Consider the following 15,733-nt stretch of genomic DNA (forward strand, 5'->3'; position numbering starts at 1 on the left):
TTACCTCCTCCCTCATTTTCTTGACAGTTTCACCTTTCTGTTAAAGAAACAGAAAGCATTTATTAGCTCACACGAACACGCTCAATGACTGGTGAATTTGCAGAAAAATATCAAATAAACTGAGCTGACTCAAAAAAAAAACCACTCTCAAAAAGTGGGTCACTGACCTTTCCAATGATGCTGCCAACCTCCTGAAACAAAGCAAAGCAAAATATACATGAATGCAAGCACAAAAGAGAAACACATCTACACATCTATAAATCTTCAAAATGTAAATGGACTAGAACAGATATATTCAACATATCTAAAAGTATTATGTAACTGAAACAACAGAAATGCACAATTATGTTGCTAAACAAGGCAGTGAGCTACATAAATGAAATTGGAGGTCCACAGACTAGCTACGGCCTGAAATAATTCTATGTTGCCCCAGAGGCCTAGCCAAATGCTTAATCAAGGTAAATAATAATAATTCCAGAATCTTTAACCATAAATAAAATAAAACAATTTGCATTCAACTTGTTAACAATCTTACTGAGAAAGCTGCGCTATAGAGCTATGACATCTTTTTTGAAAAGAAGAAAGCATGATAACATAGGGTCTGTTCATGCTCAAAGCGGAGATATCAGACCATCATGCCTGACAGACTATGGACAGCAGACAGCCTGAACAACACATATCCATCTATTAGTGGGAAATAATTTACACAGAAACATGATTTACACAGAAACATTAACATTTAACAAATTTTACAGCTGGATGCTAATGCTGCCTGCATTGCTCAAGAAGTCTCATACGTGATTAATACAATGCAGCTGCATAGCTCTCCCAACAGAATGTCGTCTGACTCACTGTTGACCAACAAACGTCACTATTCATGTCTTTTTTTAAAAAAGAACAACCCAAAAAACAGTGCAAGGATTCATCAGGACAGAGCCAACATTTGCTTCCGCAAGGCAGATACAACAGGCATAAATATTTTTATACATCTTCAAACTAGGCATTTGGATTTTATGGACCTTCTATTTAGGCTGCAATCCTATACAAGGTGACATGGGAGTAAGTCCCACTGAAGTCAGTGGGGCTTACTTCTAAGTAAATATGTATAGGATTGTACTATTTGGTTAGTTTCAAAAATTTCTGTGCAAATGTTTCTCAGAACATACCAGTAAGGCAACCCAAGTAGTTGCAGTTCAAACAACTGTTTGGCGATTTCGTTATTTAATTTCCAGGTCCACTCATTTCCATCACCCCCCCCCCCAACAGTGAAAATGAAGTGAAGCTTATTTATTTATTGAAATATTTATAGACCACACGTTTGTGAAAAATACAGCAACACACAAATTACAGCAAGATAAATAAACACAATCCTAAATACTGTTTGGTAAAAAAACAAAATCACCCCAACTCCACATTGCAAAGGCCTGCCTGAAAGAAGGCAAGAATGATTCCTGCCGAACCTCTATTGGCAGGGAGTTCCTCAGGGCTGTCCAGGCCTGCTGACCTATGAACTCAGACCCTAGCAAAGGATAATCAAACCTCAGAGTTTGGGGGACCACAAGACGTTTGCCATCAGAGCAACAAAGCAATGGAGGCAGAGAATAAGGAATCAGATTTTGATTTATGAAAGAAAGCTTCCCCCCCCCCCCCGCCCCTGACAACAAGAACGAGCCTGAAACACTTACGGTAATTTCCTCATAAATAATTGAGAGTGCCTGCAACTTTGGGTTTTTTCCTTTTGTAGCTTAGGAGAAGCCCTTTCATGCCTCTTCCACTCCCATTTTTCCACATCAAATTAGACAAGATGGAAGTCCAGCCCTTGTCTTACAGAAAACAAATAGCTAGCATGTTTTCTGCCAATGTTAGTGCTGGAGAATATACACCTCCTAAATTTTCAGCTAGTCTGTTCAATAAGGAACTGTTTAAAAACAAAATATCTATTTTATTTAATGATAGAAGCCAGACGTAGCAGAAGTTTTAATGTCTAATTCACATGATGGATTAGGCAACAATGCATTTTGGCACCAAATGAGCAGTGCAGAAGCAGTGGGTGTTCTCACTATGCAGGAAACCATTTCCAAAGTGATTGCTTTAGCTATAATGTCATAACAACACCCAGCTGTGCGAGTCAAACAGAGCCATACAGTGCAGCACTTACAAAGAAAGTAACTGACAGATCTCAACTTGACAACGCAATTGACAAATGCCAGAGATCCAAATATTCACTTATGCTGTTTGAGAGATCATTGTGTGTGTAATGGGGTAACAGACACGTGTGCCTTCAGTAAAGCTATGGCACAACTAACTTGCATTAACGTAACTTAACAAACGAAGGGTAATGTAAAGGCTAAGCGCCTGAGCTATGAACTCAAATGCCACCTGTGCCACATACTCTCTCTTACACAAGCTGCTATCTGTGCCTCAGTCCTTACAAAGAGGTATTGGCAGAAAGCTGAGAGGGAAATTTATGGCATATGCTTTCATGAACTAGAGTATACTAAGAAGAAGCCACAGAAGATTAGTTTTCAAGATGCTACAATATTTTTGTTGCAGCTGACTACCTGAAATGTAGCGGAGAAGGATGCTGTGGGCAGAAGGAAGATCAATTCTCTTCCTCCATCCTCTCCATTACTAGAATGCATGTCAGTCTACAACCGACAAGCTGGGCCATGTTGCAGATTTCAAACATTTGGTGCATCTCTCATCCTTCAAACAGAATTTCTGTGTCTGTGGCTATCTTGAATTTTGTATACCGTATTTTTCGCCCTATAGGACGCACTTTTCCCCCTCCAAAAATGAAGGGGAAATCTGGGTGCATCCTATGGGGCGAATGCAGGCTTTCGCTGAAGCCTGGAGAGCGAGAGGGCACCGAGCAGAGGGCACCGAGCGAGAGGGCACCGAGCGCCCCGCTCCCGATGGCCGCGCAGAGCTGCCTGCAGTCCTGGGATCAGCGCAGCTCTGCGTGGCCACCGGGAGCGGGGAGCGAAGTCCCACCCCACTCCGGATGGCGGCGCAGAGCTGCCTGCAGTCCCGGGATCAGCGCAGCTCTGCGCGGCCATCGGGAGCGGGGCACTAAGTCCCGCCCCGCTCCGGATGGCGGCACAGAGCTGCGCTGATCCCGGGACTGCAGGCAGCTCTGCGCGGCCATCGGGAGCGGGGCGCTAAGTCCCGCCCTGCTCCGGATGGCGGCACAGAGCTGCGCTGATCCCGGGACTGCAGGCAGCTCTGCGCAGCCACCGGGAGCGGGGCGCTAAGTCCCGCCCTGCTCCGGACGGCGGCGCAGAGCTGCCTGCAGTCCCGGGATCAGCGCACTTCTCCCCATCGCCAGCCTCACAAGCTCGGGGGACAGCGGGGAGGCAGAGCGTGCCTTCCCACTGTTCCCCGACCTGGTTCTTCCAGCCCTGCACCTGGGGGGGAAATAATTTTTTTTTCTTTATTTCCCCCCCAAAAAACTAGGTGTGTCCTATGGGCCGGAGCGTCCTATGGGGTGCAAAATACGGTAACTAACACAATGGTAAACAAGTTGAAGGAACAATTGTCTGACTTTCTGGAAGTAAAATAAACTCTGTGATTAAGATGTAGACACACTTCTAAGGGTTGCTGCTACAAGGGGGTGTGCAGCCATTCTTGCACAGCTCATAACAGTTAACTGTATCTGGAGTCTTTAACCTTTGGGGCCTGTGGCCACATCTGGATTTCCACCCCACCCCAATTTTATTTGGTTTAGAAGTCTTACACAGGCTGACAGCTCACTTACAGTACTTCGCTGAAATACATATAAAATAGTTTTGCATCTTAAAACAGGAAAGCAAGCACTTTTGAACAAGGGATACATGGAAAATGGTGGCACATTTGAATTTTGGGGGGAAATGGCATTGGTGCCACCACAAAATATTGGCTATGGGGCATGGCTGTTCACATATCTCTCTCTAAAAACTTCTGGCCTGTGGGTCTCATTAGGCTCACCAGGAGTCCTAATTTGGCTGGCAATGACATCTTCCTTCAGCCACACTTGCAGGGCAGGTAAATCTACAACTGCAGCAGGAGCCTTAAATTGCACTTCTGATTGCTCCAACTTTTTAATGTGCAAACCAAAAAACAGACACATCCACCTATCCCTAGTTCTAATCAGTTTTGCTAGTGTGTAAATAAGGCTAAAATGTTGGGCCTCTAATACTGTTAAAAGCAAAGCAACCTAAAATACAACCACTAACACACACACACGTTTCTGACCCCCCCCCCGCCCAATATCTCAATGTAAAGCAAGTTACCTTTCCATGCATAAGAAGACGTATAGTGAGTGTGACATTGAGGCCCCCTTCCGTCACCTTCGGATCTTTTGTGTTCATTCTCGTCCAATATCTGCAATTGTTGAACAGAGCGTTTCAGGGTGATTTCTCCCCTGCACTTAACCTAGAAAGACAAAAGGTTACCATTCTGAGGTCAATGCTTCTCAAAATGCGAATCAATTCATACAAACTACATATTTCAGCATAACTGAAATAACTACATATTTCATACAAACTACATATTTCAGCAAAACTACATATTATAAAGGGCAAAGGGTCTCGACACACAATCACCATTTTTGTTTGAGGGTCCCATATTCTTAGTTTTCTTCACTTCTGCTCTTTTTATGACCAAGCTCCTAATGTTCCAGCAAGTGGTAAGAAGCAACCCTTGAATATATCTTCATTATTTCTAGGCTGCCTTTCAGCAAACATGTCTGTGGGCGAATCTACATTTGTTGGTTATAATGTTAGAAATGTGTTATAAAAATGTGACACCTGAGGACACCGCAGAGCAGCGATCTGCCGGCAATGGAAAAATGCATTGAGCATTATATAACATTATTTAGTGCTATTTTTAATGACGCTTTTACAGACCAATGTTGATCCAGACGCATACTCTGAAGTTGAGACCTACATGCTATACAGCAAAAACCCAGAACTTTAACAAATGATCAGCATGATCATGTGTGAACACAAAAGCTGAATTTTACATTCCAACTTGGTGCAGTGTTCTGTTGAATTTCAGCGAAAATCAACTGATTTCTTCTCACTTTCTCCATCCTTTTCCTTTTTTACTCTAGTGGAACAGATCTTATTTTCCCTTCACGTAGCTCCATAGTGATCGTAACCTGATGTCACTGCCAGCAAGAGCGGCAGACGTCTCAAAGACACTGAAGTCAGCCAGTAACTGTTTTCCACTGTAAATCCTGGGTGCTTGTCTGTTTTTGTCTAGGAAACTCAGAAGTCCCTTAGCTCAGCTTCTTGAAGACCCAAACCCAAAATAGCACTAGGATGTCTAATTTCTTGTAGCAAACTTAAATAATATCTTAAATATCTTAATAAATAGGATGGGATACTAATGAAAGCTGAGGTGTCTGGTGGAGATGAAAAGCAATAAATTATGAGAAACAATTATCCACATAGCGAGTGAGGCTGCATCTGCACCATACATATAAAGCACACTTCAAGTGCTCCCTCCCAAGAATCCTAACTGTAGTGGGTTAAGGGTGCTGGGAACTGTAGCTCTGGGAGGAGTAATGCCAGAATTCTTTATTGCTGGGGAAGAGAAATGACATCATGGGACTAGGGTAAAACTGTAAAGCTCCCTTTTTATTTATGTTATGGGATGCTGTGTGCATATGATTTTGTTATATATAGGTATGCAATAGATATGTATAGTATTGGAATGTGGTTTTTTATGTTATTATATTTTTGCTTTGCTATGTTGTTATAAAATTGTTTTTATAGTGCTTTCTTTGTTGTAAGCCAGTTTGAGCATGTGGGAAAGCAGCATACAAATGAACGAAGGAATGAATGAGATGAGGTTTCCATGTACTTTATATGTATGGTCTTCCACCTGGCACGTCTCTGTCAGAATTCAAAGAAACCTGAAATCAACAACAAATATGACAACACATTACTAGCCCAGTTATGGAATCAGTCTAATGGCCTGTAACTTCTTGGGATTCATAGTCTGAATTTATAGTCTAAATAGTAATAGTAATTATGAATTTACTAGTCTTCATGACCACACTGCAATGTAGCTCAACATATTTATCACCATACAATGGATGCACAGTTGAGACTAAGAAACAGCGATCCCACCAGGTCTTTCTCTTTCATACTAGTGCAGGGTGGCTGAAGTTGCCGAGCAAAATTGTTGGGTGTGAGAAGAGTGCTTGCCTCTTCCCTCCCTCCCTGATTCTACCAGCAAATGCTCCCCAAACATTCCCCAACCTTTCCAAAAAGACTGATGCTGGACGTTAGCCCAACTGGGAAAGAACAAGTCATGATCCAGTGTGCTACGTCAGCTCTTTCTGCACACAATACATGTTTTTCCACCGACTCCTCGTCTTGCATCTCATTCTTTGCCCTCTCCCAGCTGGCACGTCCCTCATCTCACTAAGCCCAGGACGGCACCCTCTCCTTTTTGTCCTAAACGCCACTTGCAAAAGACCACCATTGTTAAACAGGCTGCCGTGTTTAGCACTGGAGGAAGATGTTCGGTTCCACCCCCCTCCAGGCTCCACATCTTTCCTGGCCTGCCTCCAATTCCGTCAGAAGCACCCAATTATCTTTAGTTATTTTAGGCAATTGTGTCAGCGAACACAGCAACTAGGTAAGGGATGAGGGAGGTCAAGCAGCGCTGAGGTACGACACAAAGCTTGTTTTCTTTTATTTGTTGCTTGTTGATTCAGTGCATTGAAATCTGAAAGGCTCATTTCAAAGCTGCTGTTGCTCAAATAATAATAGGACACACTGGCCTTTAATACAATTCTCTTCAGGGAACAAAAGCTTCTTTTGGCAAGGCTACAAGGGCCGCTTGTTGTCGGTTACACACATCTTTCCAGTCAAGCACGATTAATACTCGCCCCCCCCCCCCCGCAATGCTCATGACCCAGACGGGGATCCTTTCAACTATATAATGTTAGTATTATGCGCTCAGAAATCTCAGTTTTAAAATGGGCTCCTAAAATGAAACCATAATTTAATTATTTCCCTGTAGCCTGTACCATTTTGTTCCATCACTTTGTGCCACAAGGCTAGTAGTTTACAGGAGGCAGTTACTGCCCTCCAGGATTATTTTGCCAGATCCTTTTAACATCTGTTTCTAAAAAGGACTTTATTTGCAACGGCATAAAGAATAATCAGAGACTTATTTACCCAGATAAATCAGGAACGAGTCAGGAAGCCTGGCGGGCTGAGGTGAGCCAAACGGAGGGAAGTGATGGCGACAAAGAAAAAGGAAGCAAGGGACATTTTAAAGGCTGCTGAAAGGGGCTCCAATGGTTCTGAAAGTATTTTCAGGTGATGATGCAAGACACAGAAAAATATATATAAATTGCATGGTGTGGGATATTGCCAGAGAAGATTTGTGAGGAATAAATCCAAGACATTTGTAATTTTGCTTGGGTTAGTTTCAGTGAGAGCTGCAAGCATTAGTGTAATTGAAAGATTAATTTATGAGGGGCAATTTTACTCAGTGGTGTTGAGGGTAAAGGACACACCATTTAAAAAAGGCTGTTTTGGTTCTGGTGTGTATGTAAAACAATCTGTTAAAGTGGTGCCTTTCATTTAGTAAATTGCAGGTTTTTTACACTTCCTTCAGTACCCCAAAAAGGTACCAATACAGTGGTTTGGGCAATTTGAAATAATTTAAATTAATTGCTTAAAAGGCACGTGAATAATCAACTAATAATAACTAATTAGTCAACAGTCTTAATTATTATTATTTTCAAGCTCATTTGTAACAATATCTGTCAGGGAGCCAACAGTATCCTATGAAATGTCAGTCAATTTAAAAATACATATCAATAGATATTACAATCTTGTGTTGTTAAACCTAAATGTAAAGATCCTTCCTGTCAATTAAGGTTTGGTGACTTTTCCTTATTTTTACCCATAATTCTGTTATGCTCCATTTAACTTGCATTAAAATAAAATAAAATAAAATAATACATTTTGTTTGTTGAAACTGCCAGTAAACCTGCTGGGAAAGTGGGAAAGTGTAATTTCCAATATTCACATTAATCTGAATGGCACATATGAGATAATTTAATTTAGGAATTCACAAAGATCAAATCCCTCAAGCACCCCTACTGTCAACTTGGGCAAATCTCCACTTGTAGTAAAAACAACAACAACAAAGCTTTGTCTATTTATTACAAAGCCAAGGTCTTAGAAAACGTTTGAAAAGGAAACCCAACTTACTATAGACTCATAAAGGGTCAGTGTGTGTGTGTATGTGTGTGTGTGTACAGATTAGATGGGGAAAGATAAACATAAAGCCTTAAGATCTTCCTGCAAGTCCTTATCTAATGCAAATTAGATGAACCGCCATTTGGGATTTCAGAGTTTATCATTGCCTACATTAATCTGCTCATTAATATTGAGATTAATGCACCTCAAATGATGTAATGAGACAAATTATGCTGGCCTGAATCCAAACAAGCCCACGACTAGTTCTGTGCGCCCAAGAGAGCTTTGGGTCCTTTTCTGAAGCAGGAGTCCCATGCCCTCATCCTGCATGGCAAACTTCTGAAATTAAGGACATTTTCAAGATGAGTTTGTGATATGATGTGGTCGGCCTGCCACGGAAGGGGACAAAGGTGGGAAATCCAATAATGGCTCCTCCTTGATCAATAAAAAGTCAATTAAATACCTGCCAATTTGCTGCCCTGTCATGTGGAATAATCTGCCATTTGAGGTGGCTGCTCCTTTACTCTGCTTCATAGCAGAGATGGCCTTTGTCTAACCTATTGGACCAAATCTGTCTGACCTGTATTTAACAAATTGATTCCTGTCATGCCACAAGGAAGCATCTGGAACCCAGTTTAAACACAGCTTAGTTCTAGCACATGTGGGCTGCAATATGGATTAATTCCTAGTGGGCCAGGGGTCTTAGTAGACCACAAGCTTAACACGAGTCAACAGTGTAATGCAGTAGCAAAAAAAAACCTAATGTTTTTCTAGGCAGCATCAACAGACGTAGAGTGTTCAGCTGAGCATAGGTGGACATGCCCTCTGGGCTTTAAGAAGGCTGATTTCAAAAAGCTTAAATAACCACTGGGTGAGAAGAAATTCTCAAAGGGAAGGGAGTCTCATGCAAGACAGAATTGGGATTCAAGATAAAGGGGTCTTAGGAGACCACAAACTTAACCTAAGTTTTAACAGTGTGGTGCTGCATGAACAGACGTCTAGTGTCCAGGTCAAGGGAAGTAATAGTCCCACTCTATTCTGCCTTGGTCAGACCACACCTGGAATACGGTGTCCAGTTCTGGGCTCCACAATTTAAGAAGGATATTGACAAGTTGGAAGTACGCAGAGGAAGGCAACCAATATGATCAAGGGTCTGGAAACCAAGGTTTTTGAGGAATTGTTGAGGGAGTTTGGTATGTTTCACTTGGAAAAGAGGAGACTGAGAGGAGATATGATGGCCATCTTCAAATATCTAATGGCTGTCACATAGAACATGGCGAAAGCTTGTTTTCTTCTGCTCTGGAGGCAAAGACCCGAACCAATGGATTCTCGTTACAAGAAAGGAGATTCTAATTAAACATCAGGAATAACTTTCTGACAGTAAGAGCTGTTTGACAGTGGAACAGACTCCCTTGGAAGGTGGTGGACTCTCCTTCCTTGGAGGTTTCTAAACACAGGTTGAGGGGCCATCTGTCATGGACGCTTTAGTTGAGATTCCTGCATTGCTGGGGGTTGGACTAGATGACCCTTGGGTCCCTTTCAACGATTCTGATTCACTGGTATCTTTTGAGGAAAAAATGAGGAAATTTGTATATGCTTTAATAATAAAAACCTCCAAGTGGTTTGCATAAAATATACATTACAATTGTTGATAAGAGCAATAGCAACACAGAATTGCTTATTAAGTTAGCTGTGTTTGAGTGCCTAGACCTTTGAGATACCAAGGTAACATTATTTTACTGGTCACCTAAATCTCACCCAAAATAAGGACTTCCATTTGATTAAAGAAAATAAATGAATCATATGAGTTTTAATAATTAAATCTAGATAAATTTACATATCTGTTAAATTAGTAGTTTTGAAGAGAAAGGAAGACTTTGTTTTTACGTGATACACAAACATTACATCAGACACCATGTTAGGAGAGGCATTCTTGCGAGAGAGGGCTAGTGCCTTTTCTAAGATGGTATCTACCATCTGTACATGTTAAAATTATAAGGAGTGTTTTTTAAATATGCTGCCCAATTAATTGGCAGCCCCTTTTAATTAATGAAAAGGTTTTTAATAGATTAATCTAACTGATTAATATTGCTAAATATTTTAGTGCTAGGGGAAAAAAATCTTCTTGATTCTTTGCCATAGCTTACTCTGGGTGGATACGGATAAAGCAGCTGCACAGAGAGCTGTCTGGGCTCAAATTCCTAATCTACTTAAAAAGAGATTTATTAGATTCCATCAGCAATCTGCATCTCTCATAATTCGACAGACGCATATCTGGATTTGTAGTATCAACATTTTCTCTGGTTTGTGTTTCTAGAGAAACTTTTAGCTGCGGGTGGAAGACAGCATCTACATTTGCAAATAAAATGATTTATTACTGCCTGTAATAAATATAGCATTGATGTCACTGATCATACCATACAAAAGGAATATATATACCGTATTTTTCGCTCTATAACACGCACCCGACCATAACACGCATGTAGTTTTTAGAGGAGGAAAACAAGAAAAAAAATATTCTAAACGAAACAATGGATGTATGATTTTTGTGGTTCATGCTGTGGCCACAGACATGTGATCTGACGGTGAGTTTGGGGTAGCCCAATGCAAAAATCCTGAGGATCCATGTGGATCCATGCTTTGTAACCATGTTTTTGCACCACTGCGGCCCCAGGCAACAGTGGGTGCGTGATTTTTTTAGTGCAAGCTGTAGCCATGGACATGCTATGTGATCTGCTGGTGAATTTGGGGTGACCCGTGTAAGCGGCTCCTCTCCTCTCCCGCTTTGCTCCTTTAAAGCAAGCAGGCTCTCTGTCCCTCTCTCCTCCCCACTCAGCGGCTCTTCTCCCGCTTTGCTGTTTCAAAGCGAGCCACGGAGGAGGGAAGGAAGGGGAACCATGGATCCTCTGCTCACGACTGCAGCAGATGCCCCCGCCATCCGTAGGCATTCGCTCCATAACACGCACAGACATTTCCCCTTACTTTCTAGGAGGAAAAAAGTGAGTGTTATGGTGCAAAAAATACGGTATATATCTTCTTAAGAGTTAATTTAATGAGTGCTAGGTTAATATCGCAGAACCCTATTAACTAATGGACAGCACAAGTCTCACAATGTAATCTGTATGGAAATAAAAGAGTTCAGATTTACATAGAAATGTAATCATTCAAATAAAGACGAATTTGGGAATTGACAGGGTAATCCCATGCATATTTACTCATAAGGCTGGCATCTTAAAAGGTATATCGGACATTGTGCTTTATATTCCTAGTCACTGAACTAAGGCTGCATACACACAACATTTTAATCTGGAATCAATGGAGGCTGAGTACTTGTTTTTTCTACGTAGTCCACATACCATAGATCTAGATCTATTACATACTGTATTTTTTGCCACTGAAAATCAATTCTTGAGCAACTGGTTTCATTCCAAAAATAAATGATTCATGCAGACTGATTCTACATTCACACAGTATGTTCATTAGGAAACAGTTGGAAATTGATGTAAGCTGTCCTGGCATTGCTGTGTTTGTGTGGTGTGTACACACAACTCTCCAATGACACTATGGGTGGATGTATAGCAAGATCACAACCGCTGCTTCCTTCTAGGCAGGAAAAGGTGTGGGTAACCTAATCAAGAGGAGTGTTTTCAAATGGGTATGTACCCTCAAACTGTTCAATGCAGAAAAAGCCCCCTCACAAACAACCCACTCCAAATGGAACACTCCCATGGAAGCTTTGCCAGGAAAGTGGTAGCGAACCCACTGAAAATGAGTTCTAGTATTTAAACTCACAACAACCCTTTAAGGCAGACCACGTGGAGAGCTAATGACTGGGGCAGATCCTCTTCCCCTCCCACCCACACAAAGCTCTTGGCTTTCCTGCTCCTGTTTGCTCACTATTGATATGCTGGCATTAACAGAGTAGCGCTGAGTACAATGCTCAAATACAGTACACATGCCTCGTGGGCTGAGAGAATATTTATGCAAACTCACAATGCCTATGCTCCAGATCAGCCACAACCCTGGGTCCCCAGATGTTGGACCACAACTGGTCACTGGTCAGGGATGATGGGAGTTGCAGTCCTACAGCATCTGGGGACCCAATGTTGAGAAAGGCTGCTTCAGATAATGTGATAGTCTGTAGATAGCCCTGAAATAACTTCTAGGGCAGACTAGACAAATGGCATCACCATTCATGCAATGGTAATGATGGTGGTGTTTTTACGTAAATTGCAGGCATGGGACCCCCAATTCGGATCAGGACCCCAGCAAAGGAGGGTGTCAGGGGGCTTTAAAGCTTTGCCCCCTGCCGTGGTCCTAATCCAGATTGTTAATCCCACATATGGTGTTTGTACTGGGGAGCCTTTCTTCTACAGGAGGGTTCAAAGGGTTGAAGAGCTCTACCTTCCTCCACGATCCCAATCTAGACCAGCCTTCCTGTGCTTCCTATTTACTATGAAATAAAAATCACAAAATTATTAACTGCATGAATGGTGTTGTGTGCATTTTGGCCCTATTTTGGAACACCAAAAATAAGGCTATGATTTGCAGCTCCACAATGTATTCAGTGCCTTGGTAAAAGGGAGCGTTGAGCTCTCACTTCTGTAGAGCTATTATGGCTGCCTATTTCTATTTAAGGGACGCGGGTGGTGCTGTGGTCTAAGCCACAGAGCCTAGGGCTTGCCGATCGGAAGGTTGGCGGTTCGAATCCCCGCGACAGGGTGAGCTCCTGTTGCTCGGTCCCTGTTCCTGCCAACCTAGCAGTTTGAAAGCACGAAGTAGATAAATAGGTACCGCTCTGGCGGGAAGGTAAACGGCGTTCTCATGCGCTGCTCTGGTTCGCCAGAAGCGGCTTGGTCGTGCTGGCCACATGACCAGCTGTACTCCGGCTCCCTCGGCCAGTAAATCAAGATGAGCGCTGCAACCCCAGAGTTGTTCGCGACTGGACCTAAGGGTCAGGGGTCCCTTTACCTTTTAATTCTATTTAAAGCTCTGATACAGAAATGCCAGAACACAAGTCAGTGCTCATTTGAGAAGGATGACAAATCTCTTGTGGTGTCAAGATAACTAAACAGAGGACTGAGCCTGAAACAGAATCTCTCTCACAGACACAGCAGAGCCATCCATTGTTTACTTATTGTGCAATGCCTTTATTTAAGTGCTAAATCCATTGTAATGGCTCTTATTACGTGAAAACAACCCCACCTGTTTTATAGGGCCCTAATCAAGTGAAGTCAGAAATACCGTATTTTTCGCCCTATAGGATGCACTTTTCCCCCTCCAAAAATGAAGGGGAAATGTGTGTGTGTGTCCTATGGGGCGAATGCAGGCTTTCGCTGAAGCCTGGAGAGCGAGAGGGGTCGGTGTGCACCGACCCCTCTCACTCTCCAGGCTTCAGGAGAGTCCCAGCCCCACAAGCTCGGGGAACAGCGGGGAGGCGGAACGCCGCCATCCCACTGTCTCCCGATGTGGTTTGGAGGCTGACGGCAGGGAGATGCAGCGCGCCTTCCCGCTGTCCCCCGACCTGGTCTGAAGGCTGGCAGCGGGGAGAAGAGCGCTTCTCCCTGCTGCCGGCCCCACAAGCGCCTGGGGGGGGAAATAATTTTTTTTTCTTTATTCCCCCCCCCCCCAAAAAGACTAGGTGCGTCCTATGGGGCGAAAAATACGGTAATCTGTGCCAATGACGTTAAGAGAGCTGAGTTATCCAGGCTATTTTAGGCACCTTTGAGGATTCCACCCCCACCCTCATTCCCCAGCTTAATCCCTTTAAGGAAATTATTTATATAGCTATATACTCCAAGTTCATAAAGACGATCGTAGCAATGTACACCACTAATATGTACAATACAAAAACACGTAAGAACTAAAATCACAGCTCATCAGCTAACTGTAACAGATTCCTCTCACCCTTTAATTGCCCACACAAGACTGGTGGCATAGAAAGGTTTTCAGAAAATACTTAACAATTAATACAGAAGACACCTGCTAAATCTCTGATGGAAGAGCATTCCACAGAAACTGAATCAATGTCACTGAAGACTTGGTTTCATGTTGACATCAGATAAGCCTCATCAACTCAGGGGCCAATTAGCAATGTTCCTACAGATCAAAGCTAGGATTTAGGGTCCCAGCAGGGATGCCACCTTTGGTTGGGCAAAATAAATGGCAGGTTGGGCAAAATACGGGAACCCCCATAATATGGCTTCTGATACTCATCTCACTGAGAAGATACCATGTTCAATAGTATTGAAAGCCATTGAGAAATCAAACAAAAGTAATAGGGTTTAAAAAAAAAATTATGTCTGTGCTTGAAGCAGAAATTCAGTCTCTTCTTTGGCTATGCTAGACAGGGAGGTTTACAATAGCAATACAATTACACTCTAATTAATTCTCTTTTTAGTCACAGTTCTCCAAAGGATGACAGAGCTGTTTGCTTATATTGCAAAGTTACTTGGGACAGATAGATATTTTTTGAGCATTTAGGAAAAGCATACTAAAATATCATTATTCATAATAATTATAATTGCTTAGACTACGATCCTATGCATATATTCCTATATAAAAAATGTAATTCTATCATTGTGCAGCCCCTACTGAAGGATTTGTAGTGCCTCACAATCCTGGATTTGCATGAAGTCAGTTTGGGTGGTGGTGGGGGGGGTGGAAGGAAGAGAAGGCAGGTTGCGCAACAGCAGTGAGCATGGCATCAGAGTGAGATAGGAGAAATACTAAGAGGGGGAACGTGGTGGTTTTAAACAATGGCAGATGTTTGAGTAAAGGAGGAATGGAGGGAACGGAGAGGAAAATGGTGACTTCAAGTGGCAGAGGTTTGATTTAAGAACCTTTAGACAGTCAAAGATTTGCAGGCTGCCTGTCCTTTCTCTCTCACATATGAGTCAGCTGTGGAATGTAAGAGGGAAAAGTTTGTGCACAGCAAGCCAGGAGGAAAACTGGTAGGGAAAAAACTGAGCTGCCTCATGCGAGAGAGAGAGAGAGAAATGATGCAAAGCATGGAAATATTCCACATTGCGTTTATTCCTGGTACCATCCATTGCCTTCAGATTGCAAGGTTCCAGATTCAATGTAGCAATTTAGAAGAGATATTTTATTAATAAGCAAAGACCTTTATATGTACAACATCCATCACCTGAACTTAACATTCTCAAACTGAACGAGCTAACTGACAGGTTTGCTCTCAAAATTCTTAAAGACGTTGTAACGCGTATCAGTACGGGTTGATTGTGCAAAGGGGGCTGTAGAATAGGAGAAATGAGGTGGCGTGGAAATTGAGGTTTTGTGCAAGCGAGAGATGAAAAAGGAGGTAAGATTAGGAAGAAAAGGGAATGAAGGTGGAGAATATGGGGGTTGCCAAAAGGAGGGAGTTGGAGGCATGAGAAGAATGGGGTTGAAGATGAAAGCAGGAACGTGAAAGGGTTTCATAACTGGGCAGAAGGTGAGAATGTGTGGGAGGAGGAAGGTGCAGGAGGCTGCCCTGGGGTGGTTTGCGTAGAGGGTGGGGCATA

At 42.6% G+C, this 15,733-nt stretch overlaps 1 protein-coding gene across 26 annotated transcripts in view; it reads right to left on the minus strand.

Annotated features, from left to right (window-relative positions):
- LOC310692376 (poly(rC)-binding protein 3-like) overlaps window positions 1–15,733 on the minus strand; it is a 256,230-nt gene that overhangs the window by 37,118 nt on the left and 203,379 nt on the right. For 20 of the 26 annotated variants that reach the window (XM_083473289.1, XM_083473288.1, XM_083473283.1 and 17 more), the window contains 3 exons: window positions 4,272–4,413; window positions 168–191; window positions 5–37 (listed from right to left, as the gene is read on the minus strand). In XM_083473289.1, coding sequence (XP_083329415.1) covers window positions 5–37; window positions 168–191; window positions 4,272–4,349 — 135 coding nt within the window. In that variant the 5' untranslated portion in view covers window positions 4,350–4,413. The remainder of the gene's footprint in view (window positions 1–4; window positions 38–167; window positions 192–4,271; window positions 4,414–15,733) is intronic. The other 6 variants (XM_083473276.1, XM_083473277.1, XM_083473278.1 and 3 more) reach the window with 2 other exon arrangements.

The sequence above is a fragment of the Podarcis liolepis genome (genome assembly GCF_965112155.1).
Source record: "Podarcis liolepis genome assembly, chromosome: 13".
Lineage (NCBI taxonomy): Eukaryota > Metazoa > Chordata > Lepidosauria > Squamata > Lacertidae > Podarcis > Podarcis liolepis.